Genomic DNA, 27,378 nt, shown 5'->3' with positions numbered 1-27,378 from the left:
TTATTTGATTTCCTGAGTCAAACCTTGGAGCTGATTATAATAATTTTCCCAGTGTCTGAACTCAGTTTACTCCCTGCACCGCGTGAGCGTGGACTCAGTTGGGTGTGTGTCAAGCTGTTTAATCATACAAGGGGGGAATTTACTCTGCCAGACTCTATAAGTGTATGGGACCAAATAGATTGCATGTGTAATTTAAGATTTACATTTATGCCACTTTACCCAGCGTGTGTGAGTGGGTGAGCAAGATGAGACATGACCCTCTGTGAAGCCTTGTCCTGTCTGTAGCTAATGATCAGGTTTCATCAACCCCGGGCAACTCAAGGAGTTGTAAATAATTTAGATTTAAAGCATTGTTTTCAGATGGTGACTCTTTATCTTTTAAACTGGCATGCGGGAGAATCAGTCTGTGCATGAACAGTGAGTGAACTAACTCATGTCCTTTGTCTCTTTTCTGCAGGGTGACATCCAACAACTTCTGATCGTGGCTGATCCCAAAGCGGCATATGACTACTGTGAACATTACAGCCCAGACTGTGACACTCCCCACAGTGATTCCCTGCAGGCCCAGGAGCCAGAGGAAGAGGTCAGCCAACCAGGGAGGGTGGGGTGGAGGGTGGGGGTTCTACAGAGCACCAATTGAGGTGCTGCTAAGAGGAGGATGATGATTGATGAGCTTCACTGTTAATGTTGTCAGGTTTTATTTGCACATGATAAGTGTGTGTCCTCATGTTTAGTCTCAGTTAGGAGGCAGCTGGTTTAAAGGGTTTTAATGTATTAAAACAGATATATGGATGTAGTGTTTTGGTAAATAAGTTATTAGATCTTGAGACATTTTTTAAGAAGGACAGGCTTTTACCTGGGTATTTTTCAGAAATCCACATCAGGTTTTACACTGGAAATTCCGAATGATCCTGGTGCACCTGTACATGTTCTAACAAGAGAGTAATTCACAGTTGTTGAAATATTATATAAATAGGGAGAATTTCCATAAAATAGATATCAGGTATTATAAGTACAGACTTGTGTGAGTGTCTGCTTATTATACTGAGTTCTGGCAAGACAGTAACACAGACATGTACATCTACATTCATTTATCCACAAATGTAGACAACACAACATAAGCTGCACAACAGTATTTCAGCATATACTTGGATCTGTACTGTCCACATCTGGCCACACCCCAATCACTGATTCAGGTGTCTTCTATCAGGTAGGTAGGTAAAGGTAAACTGTCTGCAGTAATGCTCTGGACTGGAGGTGTGGCCAGATGAGTAGTGCAGAGAGTAGAGAGTGTAGAGAGAAGAGATGGTAGTGTGAGTGCTCAGGGATGCGATTCTCACTGATTGATATGGGTATGACACAACAGTGTAAAATGTTCATTTTGAAGTTATATTGAAAGGAGCTGATAGGGATACCTGTTCTGTCTGTCTAATCTCTTCCTCTGTCCCTAAATTGCCTTTTTAAAACTTAAGGATGCAATGTAAAAATCTATTAACCCCAGCTGCTTACTTACAATTCTCATTTTTGCAAGCACCAGCCAAGGACACAGTCTGTAGCTTTATAATCAATTTTAACCACTCACATACTTAAACACAACTGCATTAGAGTTAAGCGCTACAAGTTAACCCTTCTTTTATATTTGCCCATAAATCACTGAGATGATTGTAAGGGGCAGGGTGAACCAGTCATGGACACTGACCAGCTGTAAAATAGTCCCCTTCTAAAAGTGCAGTGTGGTGCCTGAAGCTACGTCAGTGCCAATTTAACTGAGATCCAACTATGTTGAATTAATTTGATAATTTGGAACACACATGCTGCCAGATACCATAACCTATCATTTTTAACCAGCTAAGCGTGATATCATGTTCAGACTTCACTTCCAAGTTGCAGCGTGAAGTGATAAACTCTCATGACCAGAAGCCCTTAATTATATTGTATAGCTTTGTTTTTTACCTGGTAGAGAACTACACAACTGAAAGAAGCTACACTTTCTTTAAATCAGAAACCTTTAATTTTTACTGAAGTGTATAATTAACATGCTTGCACTGAGAAAGTTCCATTACGATATCCCTGAAATGCAGCTGGTGATTATTTCTTTGAGGTCTCCCTGTTGTTTTCCTTTGTTTTACGAGCTTTTGAAAATCCCATCTGCTTTTACATGTTTGCAGTTAAAGACCCACATGGCTTGTTTCAGCATTTGTTTACTTGTTTGTTCACCATATTAAAACCATTATCCAATTTAGTTGCTATTGGTTTGGAGGTAATGATGATTTTGTTCATTATCATTATCATTATCAATGAGCCATAATATATTATAAATTATACATTATAATACATTATCGCATTACATCTTGTGGCATTTCATATGATGCTATGTGTATAATATTAATGCTGCACTGATTATTCAGTGTCTAACCATTCTTGACCAATGCAAGTGTTTTTTTTTTTTTAAATGATACTGTTACCACAACGCTTTATTCTAATATTGTTTGCCATAAATAATGATGTAAAATAATCTGTTCAAACTTCATCTTTTTGAACATGCAGCATGCTCAGGATGATAATATATGTATCATCTTGCTGAAAGAGCTCTCTGCATCCTTGATGCTAATGCTAACACGAAGACCTCTCTTCCTTCTCTCTCTCTCCCTCTCTCTCTCTCTCTCTCTGAACCTCTCCAGTACACTACTGATGATTTAGATTACTCTCAGTTCTATGATTACTCTGAGGGAGCAACAGACATCATTCCCACCGATGAGTATTCTGAACCACAGGTAAATGAAAAAAGGAAAAGAAAAGAAAAAAAAACGTGTTTCCTGTGATGTCTCTGTTTTTCGGTCATCCATCCCATCCCTCAGTTTGTCCTGTGTGTTGTCTGTGTCTCAGCGTTATGTTTATGTGCACACCAGTACTCCCGTTTCTGGGAGTAATCAGCTTTGTGATCATATTCTCTCCAAATCTCTCAAATGGTTTCTCCAAAGGTAGCCAGAAATTTGATATGCAACACTAGATTGAAAGATTGCGCAATAATAAAAGAGTCCTGACCTGGTGATGCTGTCTCTAATAATGACCTTCACAATAAGGCAGCACAGGTGGACTTGAGTGTGCATGTAAACATACTCGGTTTGGCAGTCCTCCTTGTGTCTGTTTTAAGAGGCTGCTGCCTTCTCTCGCTGGGAATGCCATCTGCTTTGAGTGTGTTTTTGCATTTCAGCATGTCTTTAAAGGTTTTGTGTACATTATGAGACATCAACAATATTACACTTTACATTTTGGAAAATGCAGCAAAAGCAAGCTAACCTCCATTGCTATTTCATTGCACTGCAGTAGCTCTAAAGTGTTGCTGAAAGGCAAATCCTCTGTGTTTTGTTTTTGCATCAGTCCCAGATTGATAAGTATGTATGTCCCAAAAATGCTTCTGTGTGTCACATGAAAGGCCCAGTCCTCAACTGTTGTACAACACCCTTTCCACCCAACTGTCATATAATCTGAAGGCAGTGTTAAAATGGCCATCATTCCACTTGCAGCCCTTGTAGTTGGTGTACACCGTGACCGTGTGAAAGGATACTGTGCAGACCAAGTACTGTATGCGGGCTGCTACCGGAAAGTGGAGCACATGTGCTCTGACAGTTGGGATTTGATAAAGACTCTGTGCAAAAGTTGCAGACTGTGCCTTTAAGTAATTTCCACTTTTGAATGTTCCACGTTTGTCTTGGTGTTCTTTGTCGCCGCAAGATCTTCCAGAGAAAGAAACGTAGTGTCTCCATGAAAAAGAAGAGGACCAGAAAGTCCCTCAGTAAATCTAAGGCCAAGTCCTTAAAGTTCTTGGCTAACAAAAAATCACCAGCTAAAAAGTTTGCCGCTGAGAGGAAACGACAGATGCCTGGCTACCAGGCCACAGCGCCGGCACGACCCAGAGGCAATTTTAGGGTAAACGTCAAGTTAAGAAAAGACCAAATCCCATCAAGATCTTCCTACCCTGAATTCTGAAGGGAAAATCTCTGATGGCAGACTCAGAGCTCCCTAACCTCTCTTATGTAGATGTAGCACAGTCTGTAGCTAGCTTGAGAGGACCCCTAGCAAATAACCTCAGTTTTAGCCTTTGTGTTAACCCTCGCTTTATTCTTCTTTCCTTTTTTCGACATGACTCAGCTAAACAATGTAGAAGGAGATTACAATACAGACATTGACTACGGAACTGTAGATGGTACTCAAACTCAGTCCCCCTTTGCCACGAGTGGACCCTATGAGGTAATTTTTCATCTTCATTCTCATCTACTGTTAAAAGCCAGTGTTACGTGTTTTGGGAAATGTGAGCAAGGAAGATTTTACCCAAGAAAGCATCTGGTATGAAAAGACAAAGACACAACCATTCAAACGAATGAATGTGTCTTTTGATTTATTGAGACTTTGCTGTGGACTGGGAGTTTTTTTTAAATGTTTGAAAGCTACAACCCACTCGCTCCACTGCATACACCATGTGGATTCTAGGGATGCATTGCATTCTTAGAAAGTAATGCGGACGTTTGTAGCTTTATGTCGACATTCAATTTTGGCTGAGGCTGCAGATTTTGTTAGTTTCCAGCATGTGAGCAAGTTAACCTCAATCAGTGCGTGACACATTAGTGTTCAGCTGAAGCAACGGCAGTTACTTTAAAGATAAAACACTGTAGGCTGTCTGAATGGATCATAATAGAACTGAGAAAAGAACAGTAACAGTGAACTGTACCCTAATTATTAAAAAGAAGCAAGTATTGTTCTGGAAATGTGTGGCTTTGACATTCACTGTCGCCGTCTAACTAATAGAAACCACTAAGGGTTTTAGTGAAATAACGTGGTCCTTCACCAGGAGCTAGAAATATGTTTTAGAGCCAGTGTATTTTGCCTCAGTCACACCGGCTTGTCTGCCTTTATTACCCACACAAAGAGAGGAGAGTTGACAAGACCTGCAGCCTCATCCAGGATTAAAAGAAGCTGACGATGGCAGAGCCTCTCTCAGCCAAGTCCATTAACAGCAAATGATTCTGGAGATTATCTGTTCAACAATATATGCCCTGTTCATCCATAGGCCTGGTTTTGATCACTAGTTCTGCTAATGACCACTAAACGAACTATGATCAACAAATCTCCTCACAGCCAGCTATGAACATGCATCATCTACCGCAGCATTTGACAAAGTGGATGTGATTATACAGGCAATTTTAAATATATAATTGGGCGAGATGGAGTGCTGCCAATAATAACTGTGTAATTGCATCCATTTTGTAGCTAAAGCAGTGATCACAGTTTAGAATGAAAAAAAAAAGAAATTGTACCAAGTGATGGCGGTTGTAGTACTTGACCCACGTACAGAGTGCATCAGGAAAACACACAGGAGGCTCCAAACATCAAAATAGATTTGTTGACCAACAAATTAAAATTTTAGTTGTCTGTATCTTGATGCACTCTGTACATCTGCACAGTTACTCCAACCTGATGATTGGTTTGATGTTGATGCAAATTGCTGCTAGTGTCATTTCAGACGTTTATTTCAGCCTTTCTTTACTGACTGTTTACTGTATACATCCTGTATAACTGTATGAGGAGAAAGAAAAGAAGGCTGAGGTAAAATCATGTCTACTTGACAAGTATGAATAACAAACTTTTGATTGTAAGAGTCAGTAATTACAGTAACACTGTATTTATTCCTCCTGAGGTGTGCTGTAGGTTTGTGTTGGATTGTTAAGGCAGATACTTAATTAGTAACAGGATTCATTGCTTGGATTTTAATGTTATCAATTCAAATATTCAGATTACATTCATTCAAACTACAATCACACAACAGTATTGGACCATTAACTTCATTCATCTAAGATAACAAGGAATAAATAAGGTGTTACTGTTGCTTTTTAAATTTTTTTTTGCTGAATTTATTTGCAGTCTGCTTTAATAACATGTTAAAGTAGACTGTTTGCCTCAATTGCTTAACTAACATCCTTATTTCCTTGGTTGCCCACCATCACTTCTCCCTTCTTTGCTTGGGTAACACCTGAAAGGCTGTGGAGGAGGATGTTGTCGGTGCTAATGGCTACGAGGCCGCTCCCATTGCTCCGGAGCCCACCGCTGTCCCAGAAATGGTGGACAACTTGGACACTGGTGCGGAAGCATATGACTTTAAGGAATATGACCTAAAGGAGTATGACTTGGGGGAGGTTGACAACAGGTTGTATGATTACGGGGCATATGATGAGTATGGCACTGCCCCCCCCAAACCCACGGCAGCCTACGATGATGAGGTGGGGCCTGGGGTTGCTGCTGAAACCGACGTTTCTGAGAGCACCGTAAGTATCACGCCCTGACCTGGCGACTGACGGGTGTGTGCATGAACGGCACGCGTTAGGGACTCACTCTGTCTTCCAGTGCACGTCTTCCTAGATGGTTGCTTGGCATGGGAAATATGTCATTGACATATTGAGTGTGGAGCCAGTAAATGCATTATGTGTGATTGGTGATTTAATGATTGACAGCTGTTACAGGGACCATGCATGCACCTGTGTTTTGGTAGCTCCCATTCCGGCAGACTGCACAGAAATTATTGACACTCACATATTATTTTGTTCTTATCTCTAAACGCACAGCCTTCAATCAGTGTGTGTCAGCCCAACCTGCACCCCGCCCAAACATACCCAACAAAGTACCTGCCGCCCCCTCCCACCCACTCAGCTTTCAGCCATCTTAACTAGCAGCCTGTCTGTGACATGTCATTTTCATATCATACAATTAGCCCATAACTCATAGGAAGCTGTCTCCACAGTGCACACTCAGTGTAACTCACTCCCTTTCATACCCAAACTTTTGAACTCTGCCTTCACTTACCAGCAGTCACAGCTTGTCACAGGTTGTCAGCTGGTTGGTATAAATATTTAACATGCACCACTCTCTTTACTTTGTCTCCATGTTTAACTCTTGTTGCCCCAGTCGTGTTTAAATTTACCCTCTGTCAGAACATCATCACATACCATGTTGTGATTGTGTGCCTTTGGGTATCGTTAAATTTTAGTACCCCTCTACACATACACCCACCCAGCCTCCTAATCCTTCTTATCTCAACCCACCTCCTCCACCTCCACTCTTAAAACACACCTAAACACATGAGACGGACGGACCAATTCACGACCTCTAATGAAACCACAGTCATGTTCAGCTATTTATTTAAATCTTATCATTTGCAATGTTGCCCAAAGAATAGGAAGGGAGACACTTCACTTGAATGTGAGAGTGAACATTATTATTATTACTATGTCTCTTATTATAAATGTATCTAGTTGCATTATTTTGTGGGTTTGCATGACAGTAATAACCTGTTGGTGTTATTGTTTTATTTGGTCACTGTTAGCCACACTGCACAATGGCAATGCAATGACAGCACTGCTCCATTTCAAGCACACAGAGTAGAGGTCTATTCCTTCTCAGTACGACTAACATTTTGCCTGTTTTGTACCACAATGTCATCTCACTGTGTGTTATTCTTTACTCACTTTCTGCCTCTGACATAGCTGCAGTAGCTACAACTGAATGTAAGATGTTGATTGATTGAGTAAAATTTGTTCAAGCATTCACACACATTCTTTTCACCGGCTGAACTGCCTCCTCCAGTCATCATTGCTCATCATTGCTATTCATTCACCTGTGAACTATAACTGCTGTGTGAAGAATGTCACCTCTGTGCTCACTTTGTAACTGCAGGTTGCTGGTGCTGGAGGAGCCTTCGGCCAGAAGGGAGAAAAGGGCGAGCCGGCTGTGATTGAACCTGTAAGGCCCTTAAAGTCAATGCTGATATACTAAAGTGATATAATCATGTCATTTTAGTTCATGTTATTATCAAAAAAATGTTTTTACAGAATGAGCTGATCCAAAGGAAATTAAGTCAGCTGCTGAACTACACTTTTACAGCTTTTGTTCTTTACCCTGAATTTGTTGACTCATCCTGAACTTGACTGTAGGGCAGCATTTGTGGTGTGAAACAGTGTTTGTTTTTTAAAGGGCATGCTGATTGAAGGACCACCAGGACCTCCTGGCCCAGCTGTGAGTATATTGATTTAAGTCAGTGTTTTGCACCTGAGCATAATTATACACCATTGTAGTCAGAGTTTAATGAGCCGCCGTGCTGCTGCTCTGCTGACTTAGCTTTGTCTTTTTAGGGCCTTCCAGGTCCCTCAGGCCTACAAGGACCCCCCGGGCCTGCTGGAGATCCTGGTGACAGGGTGAGTTGTTATTTATGTCTTTGAATCTGAGATCCCAAAAAAACACTCAAATAGTAGGTAAAACAAATGAATACAAAGAATGTGGCAACTGAGTTGTATTAGTGCTATGGCTACTACTTCTGTATATACACAGCATGGCCTCATGGGAACTTTACCTCAGTTAATTTCATAGGAAAAATGCTGCATATGTTGTAGAATAAAGATGAATAATCCAACATCCTTGAAGGAATGCACCAACCTGCTGGTCCGCTAACTAGTTAAGTCATCAAACGTCAAATTATATTTCTGTAAGTTATATGTCAAACTTACTAATCTTCTACACAGAACTCCCTCACTCAGCTGCATGTTGTAATAAATGATGATGACATTCCAGTTAATATTTTTGGTCTCTTGAGTTCATCCCAGTAGCTTACTGCCCATGCTAGCATGCGACACCACAGCCAATGATCTATGAAATCATATGCTGCTGCAGTAAAGAACCATTTTACCATGTCAAACAAAGCATAACAGTTCAAACATTACAAATCAGTGTGGGAAGTATATTAAACAATGGTAACCATAGCAACAATATTTATGCTTCACATGATGTGGTGAAGCTGTAAAACCATGGTTTAAAATGATTTCAGACAAACCCTGGTAGTTTATACAGTAAGGACTGAAAAGTGTGGCATGTGAGTGAGTTTTGATAAGTGAGGACAAACTGGGTTCCCCTTCATAAAAAGTAAATATGCTAATGCTTTGCCCTTTGCATTTTCTCTGTTCCACAGACATGCAACTCTCACACACACACACACACACACACACACACACACACACACACACACACACACACACACACACACAAATGTGGGCACCAGAATTCATGGAAAAGGATGTTGGTTTTGGACTGCAGACAGTAGTGTGGTGTACAGATGGACAGGCCCAGTCTATGTGTGCTGGAGGAGGAGGAGCACATGTTAATGAAACCAACAAACAGCACACCTCCAGCATTTACTGCTCCAGCTGTATGGTGTATGTTTGTGTGTGTGTGTGTGTGTGTGTGTGGGCGTGGGCGTGTTTGACTGTGTTTGTGTTTCCCTCCATATTACTGCTGTTAACGGCATAGGTAACAGCACAATTTAAGAGTTGAAACCGAAAGAACTCAGGATCAGGTGCATTTTTTCACAGCATATTGATACATATGTTTGTCTGCACTGATTTCCAGTGATTTACACCATTATAGATTCTGAAAATTGAACACAGATGCAAATGTTATTGTCTTGAAAACACAACAAGTGCATATGTTGGACATGTGACAAACCAGTTAGTTCAAACCACAGGAGTTATTAATTTAGCTTTTCCAGTCTCCTGACATTTAGATATGATAACATGTACTGTACATTACATTCATACAAGCATCTATCTGAACTACTTTGATCTTTATATCGTCTTTAAAATATTCTTTTTTCTTCCCAGTTAATGGTAAAGTTGTTGATTTTATGACTCAGGTGGTATCTCTTCTGTGTTGCAGGGTCCTCCTGGTCGTGCTGGTCTGCCTGGTGCTGATGGTTTGCCAGGGCCCCCTGGTACTATGCTGATGCTGCCAGTAAGTGCTCAGAATAACGCAACAGAACCTTTTATTATGTAATTCAATAACCAGACCGATTTTTAGGGTATTTAACAGTGATGATAAACAGAATGAACAATGTTTTAACTTCGATGTGTTTGTGCGTGTTTGACAGTTCCGTTTTGGTGGGGATGGTGAGAAAGGTCCAGTGGTGTCGGCGCAAGAAGCCCAAGCCCAGGCCATCCTCTCCCAGGCCAGAGTAAGTAGACAAGGATATTAAACAAGCCACTGGGAAGCCAAACCCCCACCCCTGCCCTTCTCCCTGCACACACAGCTGTAGGGGGAGAGGAGGGCAAGGATGAGAGAGACAGGGAAGGGGAGGGGGGTACACTGCGTTTCGTTGGCCTTGCAAGGCTAAAAGGAGACATGCCGAGCAGGCTGGAGAGCAACAACATAAAAAGGCCACTTTGAACAGATGGACAGACAGGAGAGACTGTTAAAAATACTTTAGGGGCTCTCAACCTGCGGGTGGGCTAAACCAACAGGTGTAGAAAATGTCTGTGTGTATAAATGGGAGAGGAGGGGGGCTGTTAGAAGAGAGGAAAAGAGAAAATCTAGACTTGGTATTTGGGAGAACTGTTGGCTTCTGCATAATGTCCCACATTAATTACACCCTCAGTGAACCAAGAGATGAAATGTGGAAATATGCATTGGGGTTCACTGCATCAGAAGACAGTACAACAAAATAGCATTCAGAGAATATATACAGCAAGGAGATGCACCAGCAGGATCATATACATTATGCAAAATGGGATTATGGTATAATAATAATGTAAAATATGTCTAAGGTCAAATACCAGTTCCAAAAAATATACAGCTGCTCTTATAAAATGATGGTTACCTCTGAAGTAAAACAGAAGACACCTCTGAACAGTGGACATGTATTTTATTGATTTGATTTAAATTTGATTTAATTCTGTTATATTCTCCAATGAGTTCAGCACAGGACATGGACATGCAAAGATAAAATAAAACAAAGTACACTTAGCATGTGCTTTACATGCAGTATATAGTATGCATATTTTCTTTTTCAAAAATGGATATACTATACATTTTCTGAATGGAGTTTTTTGCTAAGTGGAATTTGACCTTGTTCTTGTCTGTGTCTCCCCTGCAGCTGGCTATGAGGGGACCCCCCGGGCCGATGGGTCTGACAGGACGATCAGGGCCAGTGGTGAGTCCCTTTTGTCTTTTCTTTTTGTGTGTGTGGTTGCTCGTAGGAATTTGGCTCTTTACATTTTCGGTAACATGACCTTTTCAACTCCTGTTTATTGTCCAATCGGTTGTGTTTGCATTTGATAGTTAAAGTTGTAATAAGCACACAAGATTTTGGATTTGGATCAATATCATGACACTTAATGTTAGATTTAAAGTTTCCTTTTCACCAATATTTCAGAAAGAGCACAGCTTTTTAAGAATTCAGTACTTAGAATGAAAATCAGTAAATTTCTGGTACTGCCAGTTCTGAATTGCTTAAATGAAAACATCTACTTTATGTTACTTGTATTTATTTATATTTTTGGGACAAACAGCAGAGAGCAGATCATTTGTTGTGAAATGCTGTTGCATCAGCACTTGGTGGCTCAGTGGCTACACTTCCTGTCTGTTACGTGCTACCAGCTGCCAAGAAAATTTCATTCTGTTGTTGCCCCCCACCACTCCACACAAACCCTCCTCCTCTCTCTTGGGCTTGTTGATACATGATCCACTATTTATCTGCAGGAAAAGGCCCAACAAAAGACACGAGGAATAGGCCAGTTTAAAATCTGCCCTTTACAGGCTAAAGGCCAAGTATATGGATCTGAAATGATAAGGCAATAATCAGATGTAAATGTACCTTTCTAAAAGGTTTCCCTACTTGATTAAATGCAGGTTTAAAGCAGTCAAGGCAGTTTTGATAGTCAAGCTCTTTTATGATTCTAAAAGCGTCTGTGTGTCTGCAAAATCACCAGCGTTGAATACATGCTTGTCTGCAGACAGATTACAGTATGCACTGTACCCCAAATCTCTGCCTTTACTAACAATTTAGGATTGCTTTTTTAGACTTAAGTATATGCTAAAAGACACACAGATGTGTTGATGTCTTTTAAAAGCAGGCTAGAGATGATCATTTGACCTGTCAGGATAACCTCACAAACTTCTTTAATCTGATGCTGATTGATATGCCAGAAGCAATCCACATGAAAAGATGCACATAATACATCATCAAAGAAAAACATATTATACATGTGGTGGTCATATTAGCGTGATATAATTTATAAGAACTTAAAGGATATCATGTCTTGGACTCTCATCCCAAGTAGTCCATGCATAAAAGGAATGTATGGATTCATTTTCTTCAGATGAACACACAGAAAGAATGTGCACATTAAGCTAAACATCGCCATCTGCTGTTTACCTCACGCCATTTTTTACTGATCTGTCCTGTAGCAAACTGCATATGTCATGACCTGAATGAAAAGTGTCAATGTTTGGTTTGTGCTCTCTCTTCAGGGTCTACCCGGTGCTCCTGGACTGAAAGGTGAAAGTGGAGACCCTGGACCTCAGGTAAGAAACAAGTGATGTCACTACTATGATGTATGAAAATGTCCCTCACCAGCTACTGTAGGCCACATCCAAGGTTATTAGACTGTTGGTCACTAAGTGGTCCTCGTGTCTGCACAGGGTCCCCGTGGCATCCAGGGGCCTTCAGGACAATCTGGCAAAGCTGGCAAGAGGGTGAGTGAACTCAATGACCTGCTACACTCTCACTGTGCAGTGTGTGTGTGCTCACATGCCTCTGTGTTTGTTGTTGTGTGGTTGTTTGTACTTGTGGCCACTGCTCAGATGCTGAGAGGCTTATTTCCAGTTCAACAAACAATTGCTTGATATGTGCTTAAAGGCCTGCGCTGCCTCCAATCCTCGGATCAATGGCCGGGCAGCTAATCTGTCTGAAAATGCCAAAATGGGAAAACTGGCTGCAGATGTGGGGCACAATTAGTGTCACAGTGTAGTCACTCTGCAGAGCCAAACGTCTTGACCTAATTGGTTACTAATAAACATAAACCAGTCATAGGCAAATTAGTAATACAAGCTTGATTCATGGGTCAATTGTGAGCTGATTTTAATGTCAAAAAATAGTTACTCATCTACTGCTGCAACAGACATAAAAAGTAGTGTCAGAATAAGAAATAGATTTTCGATTTGTTATTACTCTGTGTTTGGTATCCTGTTAGAACATCTCCTGCAGTGCTGTAAACTGGCAGCAGGTTTTACAGATGATTCCCAGTCAGCCCCTGCTCTACCTCTTGATTGCTGAAGTGATGTGGATCAGTGATTTGTGTTAATATTTGCTACACTGCTTAAGTTTGCAGCTTCAGACTATATTAATTTGTTTACTAATTAAAGAAATATTACTTATTACAATATAACTTTGCACAATCCAACAAACCAGCTGGGCCTCAGGAAGAGTAGCTGTTGCTCTGGTAAAACCTTATTGTTGTATTAGAATATAACTATATCACTCTTCTACACAAACACCTAATTATATTGAATGTGCATCAGTTTTCTAGAATTTCAAGGTTGTTACAATATGCAAATCTGTATCTATATGTTTAATCTTTCTGTTTTGAAGGGCCGTGCTGGAGCAGACGGTGCCCGTGGAATGCCCGGAGAGCCAGGCTCTAAGGTACCAAATGCCAGCACACCACCTTTCATTTTTGTTGTGTTGTGTGCAGGCCAGGATGAGTTTGATGTGTGGTGATGTTGTGTGGTCTGGTGACATTCTCTGCTCTGCTTCATTAAAGGGTGACCGAGGCTTTGATGGACTCCCCGGACTGCCTGGTGAAAAGGGACACAGGGTGAGTACAGAAAGGTGCATGCCACTGCTTCAGGTTCATCAAAATCCTGCTTTTTACACCTTTACTGTTGATTCTGCTGAAGTTGAACATTGTTAGATTTGAACACTGAGCAATAACGAACCAGATTTTGGTTTGGCCTGAGGAGAAACTCTTCTTGTAAACAAGGTTATGAGCAAAACACTATTCCTTCGTGTGATAAGTCACAAAACTGGCATTAAAACAAAACTCCCTAGCTGCTGAGGATTTGTCTTCTTAGATTAATTCTCAGATTTATCAGGGTATCATTTAGATGGCAAAGGTTTTGGATGTGATGAAATAGATTCACCTGCAGTCAGATCACAATGTTGAGTAACCTCTTAAATTTCAGTGTGACAAGTGAATTGTCATGAGGGAAATAATTTATTAAGAAGTTTGAATTTGTTTAATTCCACTAATGTGTCTGCATCAATCAGACTACTGGAAAAGATTTTGTGCTGCGCTGAAGCCAGGTAAATGTGTTTGTAGAGTCAACCACATTTTCTGAAGGAGACACATCATTGTGCACTGTATTGGTCATTCTAAATAAATTTAAGATTTCAAATATGTCTCTCACCCCAGTTTTAATGCACCAGTCTGTAGAAGGCTCATACATTTTTTGTGGAGAATTATGACTTTGAATGGCTCTTTAGATTACGGAAAACAACAAGACATAAGAATGTAGAAACTAAAGGTTTTAAAGTAACCAGTGTCCATAAGAGTAAAACTGTTGGTGAAAATGTGAAATGTAGGAGAGACAGTTTGCAGATTGAGCCCAATATGAACATTATTTTAGATATTTGATTCAAAAAATAAAAATGATTGCACAAGCCTATAGCTGATGGTCTGGTAAGCTCAAACTATGATGAATTATCCTGAATCTCTCTTTAATTTTCTTTCACTCTTTCCATCTCAGGGGGAGATAGGACCAATGGGACCCCCAGGTGCCCCTGGAGAGGATGGACAGAGAGTGAGTACCTTCACTTTTAACTTAACACCCTAAATAACCTTTAAGAAAACTGAACTCGGCTGCATCACTTACATCAGCTGTGGTCCACCAGCTCAGCCCTCAGGCAGCAGCAGCTGGGTGGAGACCATGAACTGGGGAGGAGGAGGGATTTAAGTTTAACCTTTCCTCCCCCCAGAAACTAACTACACCCCCAACCCCAACCCCCTAACTCCCACCCCACCTCCACAACCAGGCTGTTACTACCTTCAACAAATGTTTGGTTTGGTTGAGAGTAAGCTGTGACTAATACAGACCTTTGAGAGCTTATGGTTATTGGTGGCGATAGCTGATATTTAAGGTTTCATGCCAGAATTCCCTTCAGATTTTTATTTAGTTAAATTAAAGAGCAGCTGAACCTCTCCAATGAAGCCCAGTTCAATAAATGTACTCTGCTGTCTTTTTCTTCTCTTAGGGCGAGGATGGAGAGATCGGGCCCAGAGGATTAGCTGGCGAGAGTGTAAGGCTTTTCTGTTGTTGGTGTTATTTCATCATGCCCTCGCAAACATATGGGATTCAAATGAGCTGCAACAAGATCAGCTTTAATCTTGCTTTCAATTGATCTCTCTCCCTTTGACAAAAGTGTCCACCAGGGGACAGGACTGCCCCACTGAAATGTGTTCATCAGTGCAATGAGCATAGAATGAATCTGATTTTATTTAAAGTCACTGCTTGTCACTCTTCATAGGGTCCTAGAGGTTTGCTGGGACCTCGTGGTCCTCCAGGACCCCCTGGATCTCCTGTACGTACCATCACCTTTACCATCCCCTTTTCTGATATCACTTCCTGCTGATATGTGGTATATATGAGTCTTTTCTGATCTGTCCTTCTCAGGGTGTTGCTGGAGTTGACGGGCCTCCAGGTCCCAAAGGAAACATGGTACAAACACAACTTCCTCTCAGTAAACTGTCTGAAATGTTGCTTTATCGGCTCCTAATATGACTGCAGAATTTCAGGACAATGTCTGAGCCAGACAGGACTGTTTGTGTAAGTTTGGACTGTCTAGATCAGGCTGTTAAAACCCCTTTAGGATGCAAAGCTGTGAGGTTAAAGTTCATACTGAGGATCTCAGAGGAGCTGAGAAGGAGAGTAGCCACTTGAAAGGCAGCAAAGGATCGTGCTAAATTGTGGTGCTACTTTTTTCTGCCGTATTACAAAGGTCGTACAAGTTAAATACTGTTGACAGGCAAGTTTTAAAATTTACAACAGGTAAAGAACAAAATGCTGATATAGGGGCACAGATGAACCCTCAACCACACATTTAACAACAGCCTATATACATTTGTTTCATAATCAAGATATTCCCATTACAGCTGCAGTGCAGTTTGACACCAGAAAGAGATGAACTCCACCTTTTAATGTCAAAGAGCATGGCTGGCTTACTGGAGCTTCTATTTTGCTCTGATGTTTAACACACAGATCCATTATTCTCCACACTGGCAGCTCCCTAAGCAGACCACAATCCAAATCATGTGTAACCCAAATAGAATACAATAGATTCACAGCCCAATTAGTTAAGTGGCAGCCGTATTAGTTACAAAACACTTCCTCAAGAAGTCACTGTAACAACTTAAACAACTCCTGGAATGACTGAGCCTCATACAGCTTGATGATGCTCAAGAGAGGAATAATATTCACTGCTGGATTTGGTTTTAAATACAAGGAAATGTACAGTATAAAATGTAAAATATTGCTATTAATTTATGCTGTTGATAGGCAGGAGGTTCCACCTGATTGGGACTAGTGTTTAGTGTCTAGTTTTGACAGCCTCCATCTTTTTTAGGGACCACAAGGAGAACCAGGCCCACCTGGGCAGCAAGGAACCCCAGGGACACAGGTAAACAACAAAATCACACACTGTCCCACCACCCATGATAAAAATGAAGTGTGCATGGCTGCACCATGATGTGTAAATACAGGGAAGCAACTATAGACACACTGGCTTTAGTCTCCACTGATGCCTGTATCTTCCACCACAAACTCTACACACAGAGAAAAGCAGATTTACTTTGGATCCACTGTATATAAGCTTGTGAGCTTAGAGATGCATTTGATGAATGAAATACACAGTTGAACAGCTTCATTCTCATTGCGAAGTGTGTTGTTATTTATTTCTCCAGCTGTAGAAGTCAATATTCTGCTTTTATAAGTTACGTTTGAGGCACCAAATTAGAAGTTGAACTGTCAAAACAGATACTCATCTTCATTTTGCCTTTTTGAATTTGGTCCAGCCACCTCTCCCTGGAGACATGTCGAGTACAAACACACACACACACGCACTATGCACACACATTTTTCTGAAATATTTTTCAGGGGTTTATCTCAGGAGGGGGAATGTTTGGGGGTTGATCCATTTGAAAGCATCTTATTCATGTTGGTGGAATTCCTGCAAAGCTGCCACACGTGTTGGAGCAAGCTTCAGTGCCTCAAATTACACACACATACTCACACACACACACACACACACACACACACACACACACACACACACACTGGCACAAAGAAGTAGCCACCTAGAAACACATATATGAGACGTGCGGTTCCAGAAGCATGCTAGATGATAATATGCCTTCTGACCCAACTCTTTCCACATACACACACACACACACACACACACACACACACACACACACACACACACATACACAAACACACACACACACACACACACACAAACACACACAAACACACACACACACACACAAACACAAACACACAAGCTTAACATTCCTTCACCAGCTCAACTATTTACAGCTCCAACAAACTCTTCAAGCTTGTGTGTGTGTGCGTGCGCAAGTGTGTTTGAGCATGCTTGTTGTTGCTATAGAAACATACCCTTATGTCAGTCTATATGTCTCTTCCTCATAGGGTCTTCCTGGTCCTCAAGGCCCCATTGGACCACCTGGAGAAAAAGTATGTCCATTATATATGCAAACAAATTTTGATTTGATTTTGATAAATCGAACTACAAGAAATCATTGTCAGTTATAGGAAATTACTGATTAAAGATAGATAATAAGTAACCAATATTTCAGAACATTTGTTATAAAGTTTCAGGCTTAGGAGGTAAACATGCGGAACACACTTCTCTCTTTAATCCACGTGACACAGTGAAGGTCAAAAATATTTTTCATGTTTAGCTTTCTGGCACCTGCAGAGTTTATGACCTCTGACCTTTAACCTTGTTTGTCATCTTCTTTTACTCATGCAGGGACCTCAGGGCAGGTCGGGGTTGCCTGGATTACCTGGAGCTGATGGGCCTCCTGTGCGTGCTCTTATCACCCATATACGTACATACAGTATATCAGTATTACACACGCATACACACACACAGAAATATGACACCACTTTACTCCTGTAACATCCACCCAAACATCAGACAGTGTTCATTCACACACATTTTCTAAAACTGTACAATATACGCTATAACAACAGTTTAGAGTGAATATGTTGGTCATTATAGTCTGACCAAAGTTTTTTTCTCAACGTCAACAACCTGTGTTCAACCCACAGGTCCACAGGTCTGACCTGTGTACAACACTTCTATATCAAACCTGTGATTTTCCCATCAAGCTATTTATGCAATATATGGGCATAGGACACAGGTCAGGTAGTGTGTGATGTGGTCCTGTCATTTCAGCCCATCCTCAGCGTGCAGGTCGCTGGACACCTCAGTTTATTGAGGTAGCATGCTTGTCCAGAGTTTAGGCAAAGACCACACTCCTCTGTCTTCAGCCTGAATCTTGAAACAGTCAACAACCGGTTAGCAGACATGTAGCCAGTGCAAGGAAGCCACAACAGGAGGATTATGATGATATGTTTTGGTTCTTGTGAGAACCAGAAACTTGTGAGAAATGAGTAGAAAAGTTTAGCTTTAGACTCCTGGCCTCTTGTGCACAGTCCAAGAGAACCACAGCCAGCTTTATGAATTCCTTTTGACCATCACTTCAGTTTTATCTGTATTTAACATTATAAAGTTTCTCTCTCTGCCAGGCTGATACTGAGATAACAGAGTGTCATCAGAATAACAGGGAACAGAAATGATGGTGAAAATTATTCCAGTTATATCAATTACATCAATTTGTAATTTTTAATTTTTGTCATTATTATAACTAAAAATGCACATATAATTTTACCAGATGTATACAGTAATGAGGCATATATAGATATAGGTTGATAATGTGTTTGGATGGGGTCACCGTTTTAGTGTATGACACACACTGAGCTGCCTTTTGAAATACAGCAGTACTGTATCTCAGACGTCTCTCAGGGCATTTTTCATAACCCCATAATAATGGGACTCTGGATTTTTGTTATTCCAGACCTGTAGTCGATCATGTCATTCCTCCTCCTCTGCCCTCACTATGAGAGGTGTGTAAGTTCAAGAGGCAGGCAGCCCTTAGTTCCCCTCAGGCCTCAGAGCCTGGTGATCTACAGCCCTCTGCCTCAACCTCACACTTCAAAAATCGAAGTGCCAGGTGTTTCCAGCTAAAGGTTTCCATATGTGTGTGTGGGGGTTTGTATGGAGCTGTTCACGTGGGCCTGTCTATCTGCCCCATCATTCACCAGTGACCACGGCACTTGGCTATTAACCTGCCTCAGACTGCCACAGAGAACGTCAGAAATCTCCTGTGTTTTACTTCACTGACGCACTGACACCATCACTTACTGTTAGTTTGTTTGTAGCCCTAGAAGTAGTGTAATTAGTAGACTTGTCAGCTGTTCTGTGTTGTGATTAACTCACAGACCTGAATTTGTGCAGTAGAAAAGCACACTGACCTGTCTATCACAGAGGACCAGGGAAAAACCTGTGTTGTTGTGAACCAGACATGTGTGATATGGACTTAATACTGGCCCTAGAAAAATGAAGCTCATCGCCTTCGATTTAATTTGAGAGAGAGATAACAATGACCTGGACGAATGAGAACATTCACAGACAGATCGCCTGGTAGTTTTTTCTTCAGACAGTCAGGTCATCACTTCACTCTCATTCTTGGATTTGCACATTTGTTGCTTTGCCATGCCTTGTAGTAGCTATTTAGGACAACACACAGGTTCCTCCACCTTTGGATATTTGCTGTAATGCCAATTCAGGCACAAATACTACCTCTCTATTTTGCAAAGATACTTTAAGAACATAATTTGTTGCATTAAATGGAATAACATGGATTTGTTCACAGTGTTCGTTCACTGTTCACTTTTAACCGCTTTGTGACATCTTATTTTACAGGGTCATCCTGGTAAGGAGGGGCCACCCGGAGAGAAAGGAGGACAAGTAGGTGTATTTAATGTGTGCTCGGGTGAAAAAGAGAACAAAAATGTTCCAGTGCTGTTGAAGCAACTAGATTTAAAGCAGTTTTTAATCCCAGGGTTGTGTTAACGTAAAATGCAACTATTTTCAAATGGACTCCATAGATACGTCCTCTAGACATGTAAAGGACAACAGCATACTTCATTGGTCACATTAACATTAACATTTTCATTTCCATTCTTCTGAAGCATCACCATGATGATGTTGTAAGCAACGAGTTGGTAAATTTAGTTAACAAGCCCGAACACAGCACAAATCACAATACAATGCTCTAGTTAGTTGTTAAAGGTAAAACATCAGATTTTTGGACAATAGTAATAAAATTTTTCATTACACAATTGAATGAAGTTTAAAATGCACAGTAGACAGGAAACATGTCAGTCAAGCTTCTGTCATGGATGAATGATAATATTTAATATTGCAGTTGGTTCAATGGGCATTTTCTTTACACATATTTACCATTAGTCAGTTTCTAATGCAAATGTAATGGACTTTTAAAATAAAGCATTTAAACTAGTAAGTATATTTAAATCATAATTTTAAACATAGAAGTAAAATGTTGTTTACAAAGTTACAGTAACTACAGTAAAAGCCATCTGCATTTATAAGCTAGTGAAGATATGCAATGGTACACTTAATTTCTTCAGTATTATTTAATACTAATATGTATAATAATACACTGTAAAGCATTTACTACAAGAACCATGCTTTTCTTCTCTACAGGGTCCACCAGGTCCACAGGGTCCCATTGGTTATCCTGGCCCTCGTGGTGTGAAGGTATGATTTCTGTTGGAGCCACATTGGCATTTGATTGACCAGCCTCATTTATTGTATTCACCTTTTAAGAAAGTCCTGCCTTTTATTCTGTTGTACATTATTGTATTGTATTTCTCTTATCTTTCCTTTTCAACAGGGTGCTGATGGTGTCCGTGGTCTCAAGGGGTCAAAGGGAGAGAAGGTACACACTTCCTAAAATACTATACAGTTCCATCATTTCTCAGTTTACTTCCCAGTGAGTAGCCAGAGGAGGTTAGAAGTCATGCCATTCATGGTGATGTCCTTACAAAATAAGAGAAGCTTGTTGAGTTCTGCAGCATTGTCAACAAAGGTCAGTGCAAGTGAATATTCTGTCCCATGACAGCACTGGAAAGAATTTACTCTATATCAAGCACTGTACTGATGCAGCAGATATTTTATCAGATTTATGAATTTTGTTCTTCCCAACTGGCAATATCATAGTGATCTTCTTAAGATCTCTGTCGGGTCTTGGAAATAATTTGCCAAGCTGAGTAAGCATACTAAAATCAAGCTAAATTCAATGGCTTTATTTCTGTCAAAGACAAAATGTGGTCTTAACTGGCACGCTGTATGTCACAGTATTTGTTGAAACTTTGTCAAAGTTTGGGGAAAGCCAACAAATATATTCATGTCACACTTATTCTGTCTGTAACTATGGCCGTCTACCTGCACTCCCAACTTTGTTTTGACTCTTTTGAGCCGGCTGCTGCAGCCTGAACGCACCGTGCGGAGGTCAGTCGATAGCCTTCTTGAGTGGAGAGACTTCTCTTTTGGAGTGACCCTCAATCAGTTTTTGAATGTATAGCTGTCAGGCTCGAGGCTTTTGGTTTCAAAGAACACCACAATCCATCTCAAGTTCTTTTGAAGTGTGCATGCCACTATGTAGAATTTAAACTAAGGTGCCTTTTAATATGCATGACGTTTATTTAAGATCAATACAGTTATGCTGCTGTATAAAATCCATTATCTGACTGAGGGGTGTTGTTCTCACTACACTGACAGGTATTCATATCAGTTTTTATTGAATTATTTATAGCAAGAGATTCAAAAGCCAAAACCTTGAGGAGAAAGGGTTTGTTATGAATAAAGGATGTACTTTACCTCAGGTGTGTGTGTGTGTGTGTGTGTGTGTGTGTGTGTGTGTGTGTGTGTGTGTGTGTGTGTGTGTGTGGGTGGGTGGGTGTGGGGGGGGGTGTGTGTGTGTGTGTGTGTGTGTGTGTGTGTGTGTGTGTGTGTGTGTGTGTGTGGGTGTGTGGGTGTGTGGGTGGGTGTGTGTCTGTGTGTGTGTGCGCGTGTGTGTGTGCGTGTGTGTGTGTGTATGCGTGTGTATATGCATAGGGTCTGATGTGAGTTGCTGGCAACAGACATGCTCAGTGCTGCATTATGCATCAGATTGGGTTGAAAACATGGACAGGTGACAGACAAGAAACAGAAAGTGTCAAAGAAAAGAGTTTTGGCTGAACTGTAAAGTGGCCTTCAGCTTCCATTTGATTCTGTTTATTAGAGCTCAAAATTCTGGTTCACTAACAAAACTCCCAAAATTGGTACTGTATTTAATCTTGATCCAGTGCATATATACTGAATCCAGTGTCTTTTCTATTTAAAAATCTATCATTTGATATACATTTGTCTAATTTATTACATCAGTATATCCCAAATAAAATCAGCTGGTGTAATGTAGAGCATATAAATAGCACAGCTCATTGTGCAACAACTAAACTTGAGTTCCTTGCACATGCTGTTCCACGATGTGACCAGCAGAGAGCAGCATCAATCCTGTGATCTACAGAGTGAACATGAGAAGGCTGAATTTTTACCAGATGCTCAATAAATACAAAATATCAGGAGCCTTAATTATTTATGTTCCCCAATGAAATGAAGAAAGTAGTCCATTCCAAGAGTCTCGATGTGAAATAAACAAATGCTTTAAATAACACTTTAATGAAATACTGGCAAATGCTGCAACTTCTTTTTGTCTCATTTTAGGGCGAGGACGGTTTCCCAGGTTTCAAGGGAGACATGGGAATCAAAGGAGATCGGGTGAGGAGCTTGACTGAAATAACATCAACTGTTTTTAAAATAACTTCCTCCATGTCCAGAACCAATGAAGCAGTGTCAACTCATTATTCTTTCTCTATGTGTGCTTGTGTTACAGGGTGAGATTGGCATGCTTGGGTCCCGCGGAGAGGACGGTCCTGAGGGTCCTAAAGGCCGAGCTGGACCCAACGGAGAACCAGGTCCCCTTGGTCCAGCTGGGGAAAAGGTCATATAGCTAAACTACCAAGGATATTTGAAAGCTGATATGAGAATCAAATTTGTCCATATTTTCCTCTCAGTGGCTGTTTTTAACCTTGCTGTTGTGCTAAAATTGGTTTACTGTGCTGATACGTGTTGTTAATGTTGCTCAGGGTAAACTCGGTGTCCCAGGATTGCCAGGTTATCCAGGAAGACAAGGACCAAAGGTAAGTTAGCGTCAATCTCACCACAGTACGGGATGTTTTCTCTTTTCATTTCTGACTGAATCTGCACCAGTCTGTTCTGTTACACTGACTTAACACAACAAAAACATTAGTGTAAATAGATTTAAGCAACAACATATTTTATATAATGTATTGTATATATTGAATCATACCTAATATTTTTTCAAAGTCAGTAGCTGTCGCTGTATTACAAAGGGTTTATATGTAGTAACTAATGACTTCACTCATGTCTGAGGACACATTAAGCACTCACTTACAAGCTGTTCAGCTGTAAGATCATGGTTGTGATGTCAGGTTATTAAAAAAATCCCTTTGTCTGATGTTTATCTTTCCTCCATTGTTTTGCTCTTTAATTATTCAGAAAAATGTCTCCAGTGGACTGTTGGACTATTTACTGTCTGGAAAGCTGCTGCAGATCAAAATACATTTATTAACAGCTTATTGGTATTTCTTAACCACAGACTGAATGGCGAATTGAAAAGTGAGAAACCCATGAGAATTACCAGTATTTATTACTCCATTATTACCAAATAGAACAGATAAACAACAGTCAAAGGGATATTTCACAATCTGGCAACCCAAAGACTTCATCTTATTATTTGCTTATAACTGATTTATGAATCATTAGTAGATAATCATTATCAATTCTTAAAGTCATTGGTTATTAATTAAAGTTCTTTATTAAGGGTATCAAGACTGTTAGAAAACAGTTCTTAACATCAATCATTGTTCATTCATTTGGAAGAGTTATTATGAACCAATAATTGTAAATCCAGCATTTTGCTCTGAACTTAAAAGTAAGACATATCCCATAAACCCTGTGCTTTCCATCTGCTCTGCTCCCTCCCCACATTTTCGCTGAGCTTCAGCTGCTATCGAGTTGAAGGAATCTGTGTTCTGTTCTTGCTGTAAAGCAATGTAGCAGATTCCCTCCTCAGTCTGACACGCTGCCACACACTGTAAAATGTGGTTTAGACGCCAACACTGGTCGACAGGTTTACAGGTTATGGTCTGATTTTGTCTCATTTGGAAATCATGGGAATCATAGCAGTGTCTCACATTTTATGCTGAAGTGATTTATTGATGTAAAAAGCCAAACATCAAAATTTTTTGTGGGGGTTTTAAAAGATTTACCAGAAACTAAACCCATAAAATATGAACAATTTAGATCCCTGTAACAGCTGATGCAATGTACTTCCATGTACCAGCACAATATCATAAAAAGATTATTTGAAAACCTCATTCACCCTACACTTACTCTGTTCTCACATCAAATCACCACGCCTGCTATCCACCATCCACTCCACATGTGGATTAAAAAGTTACCCATCCTCCTGATGATGCTGTAGAAACACTTTCTGTGCGGATCTGTAAATTAACATGAGTTGATGTTGAGCCATGCTCCCGGCTTGGATTCTGATGAAGCACTGCTCATGGGACTCCCAGCCTTAGTGTACTGTTTTACTATGGCAAGTTTTTACAAAGATACGTCCAACTTTTTATGCTGGTGGCCTCACTCTGAGGTCAGCTGGTGTTAGACCTGTAACATCCTCCAGCAGAATATATTTATGTGGTTCAGGAAGCCTGATAGTATCTAAAAATGACTCACAATCTCAAACAATGACGAACAAAATGAATAAACAACATTGACAGTGCTAGATTTAACTGTTTTCTAGAGACAGTAGCTCATTAGACATAACAGAACAGTAGTGGTATGTGGGAATCTTACATGGAGGGAGTCGAGGTTTGTCACTGATTGATTTTTACTAAATGTCCCCAATGCGACGTGTGGTGAGCTGCTGCACAGTAAGTAAGCTCTTTAATCCTCTGTTCACAGAGTTTGTCTAAAGAAAAAAAATCATGTCACCTTGTCTTGTGTTTATAGGGATCTTGTGCTAAGTCTTTTGTTTTGAAAGCCTCCAGTGTTTGGTTGTGTGTGTGTGTGTGTGTGTGTGTGTGTGTGTGTGTGTGTGTGTGTGTGTGTGTGTGTGTGTGCGTGCACGTGTGTACACGTGTGTGTGCATGTGTCCCCCACATTAGTTCATTTGCCTGAGAAACTTTCCCTACTTGGAAAAAAACTTGGAAATTTGATGTATTGTCTTGAGAAGGCAGGAAATGTTGGATTTTTTGTTGTAAACTTTTACTTCATTACATAATGTGTTTTATAACTTGAAAATGCTTACAGTATTAAATAGTGTTATTCAGTTAAAGTAGAGACATCATTAACAAATCAGGGGGGAAAGTGTTCCGCTCATGAAAGTGATTGGTTTTAAACTCTGTTAACTGTATGAAACCAACTGAAGATGAAATCCAACAATAGGGCAGATAAATTCAGGATGAGTGCTCATTATCATGCATGCTCCGACCAACCCAGCCTCTCTTTTCTCGTTTCTCTCATTTCCCTCCATATCTCCCTCTCCTATTGACAGGGCTCCAGTGGTTTCCCTGGGTTCCCAGGAGCCAATGGCGAGAAAGGAGCCAGGGTAAGAAAACAAACACGTAGACACTCATAGAGTACACACACTGTGCCTGTTTGTGTATGAAAATCACCACGCCATCATATTCCAGCTCAAAAGAAAATTGATTCCTATTATAAAGGCATCAGTGTGGTGACTTGGCACAAAAAATAACAGCGGCAAAATCAATTGGGGGGAGAACAATGTGGAAACAATTGCGCTTTCATTGAGCTCCTCTAGCCATTTCAAGGCTGGAAAAAAATAACTGGCACTCATAGAGTTTTGAAAAGTGCTGAGAAAGAGTTCAAGATACAGGTTTTACTTTCAGCACCTAATTATGAAATAGACACAATATTCCCAGTTTATCTGGATCTACGATAACAAAACTGTTCATTCACGTAGAAATTTATCTATTTCAAGCCCTCCTCAATTTATAAAGGCAAGATATTTCCTTTTCAGAGTACTTCACAGTCATTTAATGGACACTTTGAAGTACATTATCATACTTATGCCAAGGCTACCTTCCAAAATTAAATACTCAATACTTTTTTCACGAAATCAGATTTTGTCCAGTGTTGACTCAAAGCCAGAAATATTTTCACTGCATCAGTTATCAGATTGTTTCTGCTGTTTAATTCAGACAAGCAGTGGAAATAATAATATTTAACAAATTCTTTCTTGTCATTCCAAAAGGTATTTGTACCTATAAACACACAAGACACAACTTTTGAGAAATGAATAGTTGAGAAATGAATAGTTGTTTACTTTTTTCAACAAAGATATTAGTGATTAGAGTTCAAAGCTCACGTGGATTTCATCTGAAGCCACATGGAAGTGAGACGTGTTCTGCTAAATGCATAATGACAGATGAAAATATGTTTGAGTGCCTAAAATGTTTTGCCTTTTTATCTAACAGGGTGTTGCAGGTAAACCTGGTCCAAGAGGGCAAAGAGGTCCAACGGTATGTTCTGCTCTCTCTATGATTTCTATGATTAATGATCTAATTAAATAGTGTTAAGTCATGTTTTAAAATCCATTCGCCTGAATGACATGCATTCTGACAGTTTTAGATACAATAATACTCATAGGTCCTGTGTTTGACTCTTGAGGTTGCTTCTGTCTCTGCAGGGTCCCCGTGGTGCTCGAGGAGCCAGAGGTCCAACAGGAAAACCCGGTCCCAAGGTACTAATACTAATCTCACACTGATTTTAGGCTCCTTAGTGTGTAGTACTCTATATCGAGCAGTGATTTAAAATAAAATGACACTGATATGTTGCTGTGTGTTGCAGGGCACAGCAGGCAATGACGGCCCTCCAGGCCCACCTGGTGAGAGAGTAAGTCCATAACATGCTGAGTCTTGGATGGCTGTTCTGTAATGCATGTGAATACAACCAAGGGATGCATCATGAAATAAGTCTGTCAGTTCTGTTGGGGTTAGGGTTAGTTAAAATAGCACTTACAGTCTCTGCACCTCGACTATGGTGATGTTAGACTGGGACATGTTTTTTGTAAAGGTGAATTGATTCTCTTCAGTCAAGGAGTTGGTCAGTGTTGAGCTTCAAATCTTGTCATACTGGTCAGACCCTTCAGAGTTCAAAGCATAATGAGAAGCGTTTTAAAAAAA

The 27,378-nt window shown here is 40.4% G+C and overlaps 1 protein-coding gene across 1 annotated transcript in view; it reads left to right on the top strand.

The window, feature by feature from the left end:
* Window positions 1-27,378, top strand: part of col11a1 (collagen type XI alpha 1 chain) — a 79,550-nt gene that overhangs the window by 16,433 nt on the left and 35,739 nt on the right. Inside the window, exons 5-35 of the mRNA XM_022753999.1 lie at window positions 458-583; window positions 2,682-2,811; window positions 4,094-4,251; window positions 6,075-6,320; window positions 7,726-7,791; window positions 8,023-8,064; window positions 8,181-8,243; window positions 9,754-9,828; window positions 9,965-10,048; window positions 10,967-11,023; window positions 12,343-12,396; window positions 12,514-12,567; window positions 13,463-13,516; window positions 13,635-13,688; window positions 14,620-14,673; window positions 15,125-15,169; window positions 15,398-15,451; window positions 15,544-15,588; window positions 16,493-16,546; window positions 17,578-17,622; window positions 17,921-17,974; window positions 19,940-19,984; window positions 20,744-20,797; window positions 20,934-20,978; window positions 22,805-22,858; window positions 22,974-23,081; window positions 23,227-23,280; window positions 25,728-25,781; window positions 26,671-26,715; window positions 26,883-26,936; window positions 27,044-27,088. Coding sequence (XP_022609720.1) covers window positions 458-583; window positions 2,682-2,811; window positions 4,094-4,251; window positions 6,075-6,320; window positions 7,726-7,791; window positions 8,023-8,064; window positions 8,181-8,243; window positions 9,754-9,828; window positions 9,965-10,048; window positions 10,967-11,023; window positions 12,343-12,396; window positions 12,514-12,567; window positions 13,463-13,516; window positions 13,635-13,688; window positions 14,620-14,673; window positions 15,125-15,169; window positions 15,398-15,451; window positions 15,544-15,588; window positions 16,493-16,546; window positions 17,578-17,622; window positions 17,921-17,974; window positions 19,940-19,984; window positions 20,744-20,797; window positions 20,934-20,978; window positions 22,805-22,858; window positions 22,974-23,081; window positions 23,227-23,280; window positions 25,728-25,781; window positions 26,671-26,715; window positions 26,883-26,936; window positions 27,044-27,088 — 2,172 coding nt within the window. The remainder of the gene's footprint in view (window positions 1-457; window positions 584-2,681; window positions 2,812-4,093; window positions 4,252-6,074; window positions 6,321-7,725; window positions 7,792-8,022; window positions 8,065-8,180; window positions 8,244-9,753; window positions 9,829-9,964; window positions 10,049-10,966; window positions 11,024-12,342; window positions 12,397-12,513; window positions 12,568-13,462; window positions 13,517-13,634; window positions 13,689-14,619; window positions 14,674-15,124; window positions 15,170-15,397; window positions 15,452-15,543; window positions 15,589-16,492; window positions 16,547-17,577; window positions 17,623-17,920; window positions 17,975-19,939; window positions 19,985-20,743; window positions 20,798-20,933; window positions 20,979-22,804; window positions 22,859-22,973; window positions 23,082-23,226; window positions 23,281-25,727; window positions 25,782-26,670; window positions 26,716-26,882; window positions 26,937-27,043; window positions 27,089-27,378) is intronic.

This window comes from Seriola dumerili, unplaced genomic scaffold (genome assembly GCF_002260705.1).
Source record: "Seriola dumerili isolate Sdu_G_001 unplaced genomic scaffold, Sdu_1.0 BDQW01000216.1, whole genome shotgun sequence".
Taxonomy (NCBI): domain Eukaryota; kingdom Metazoa; phylum Chordata; class Actinopteri; order Carangiformes; family Carangidae; genus Seriola; species Seriola dumerili.
Note: the sequence above shows the minus strand (reverse complement) of the source record. Positions and strands in the feature narration are given on the sequence as shown.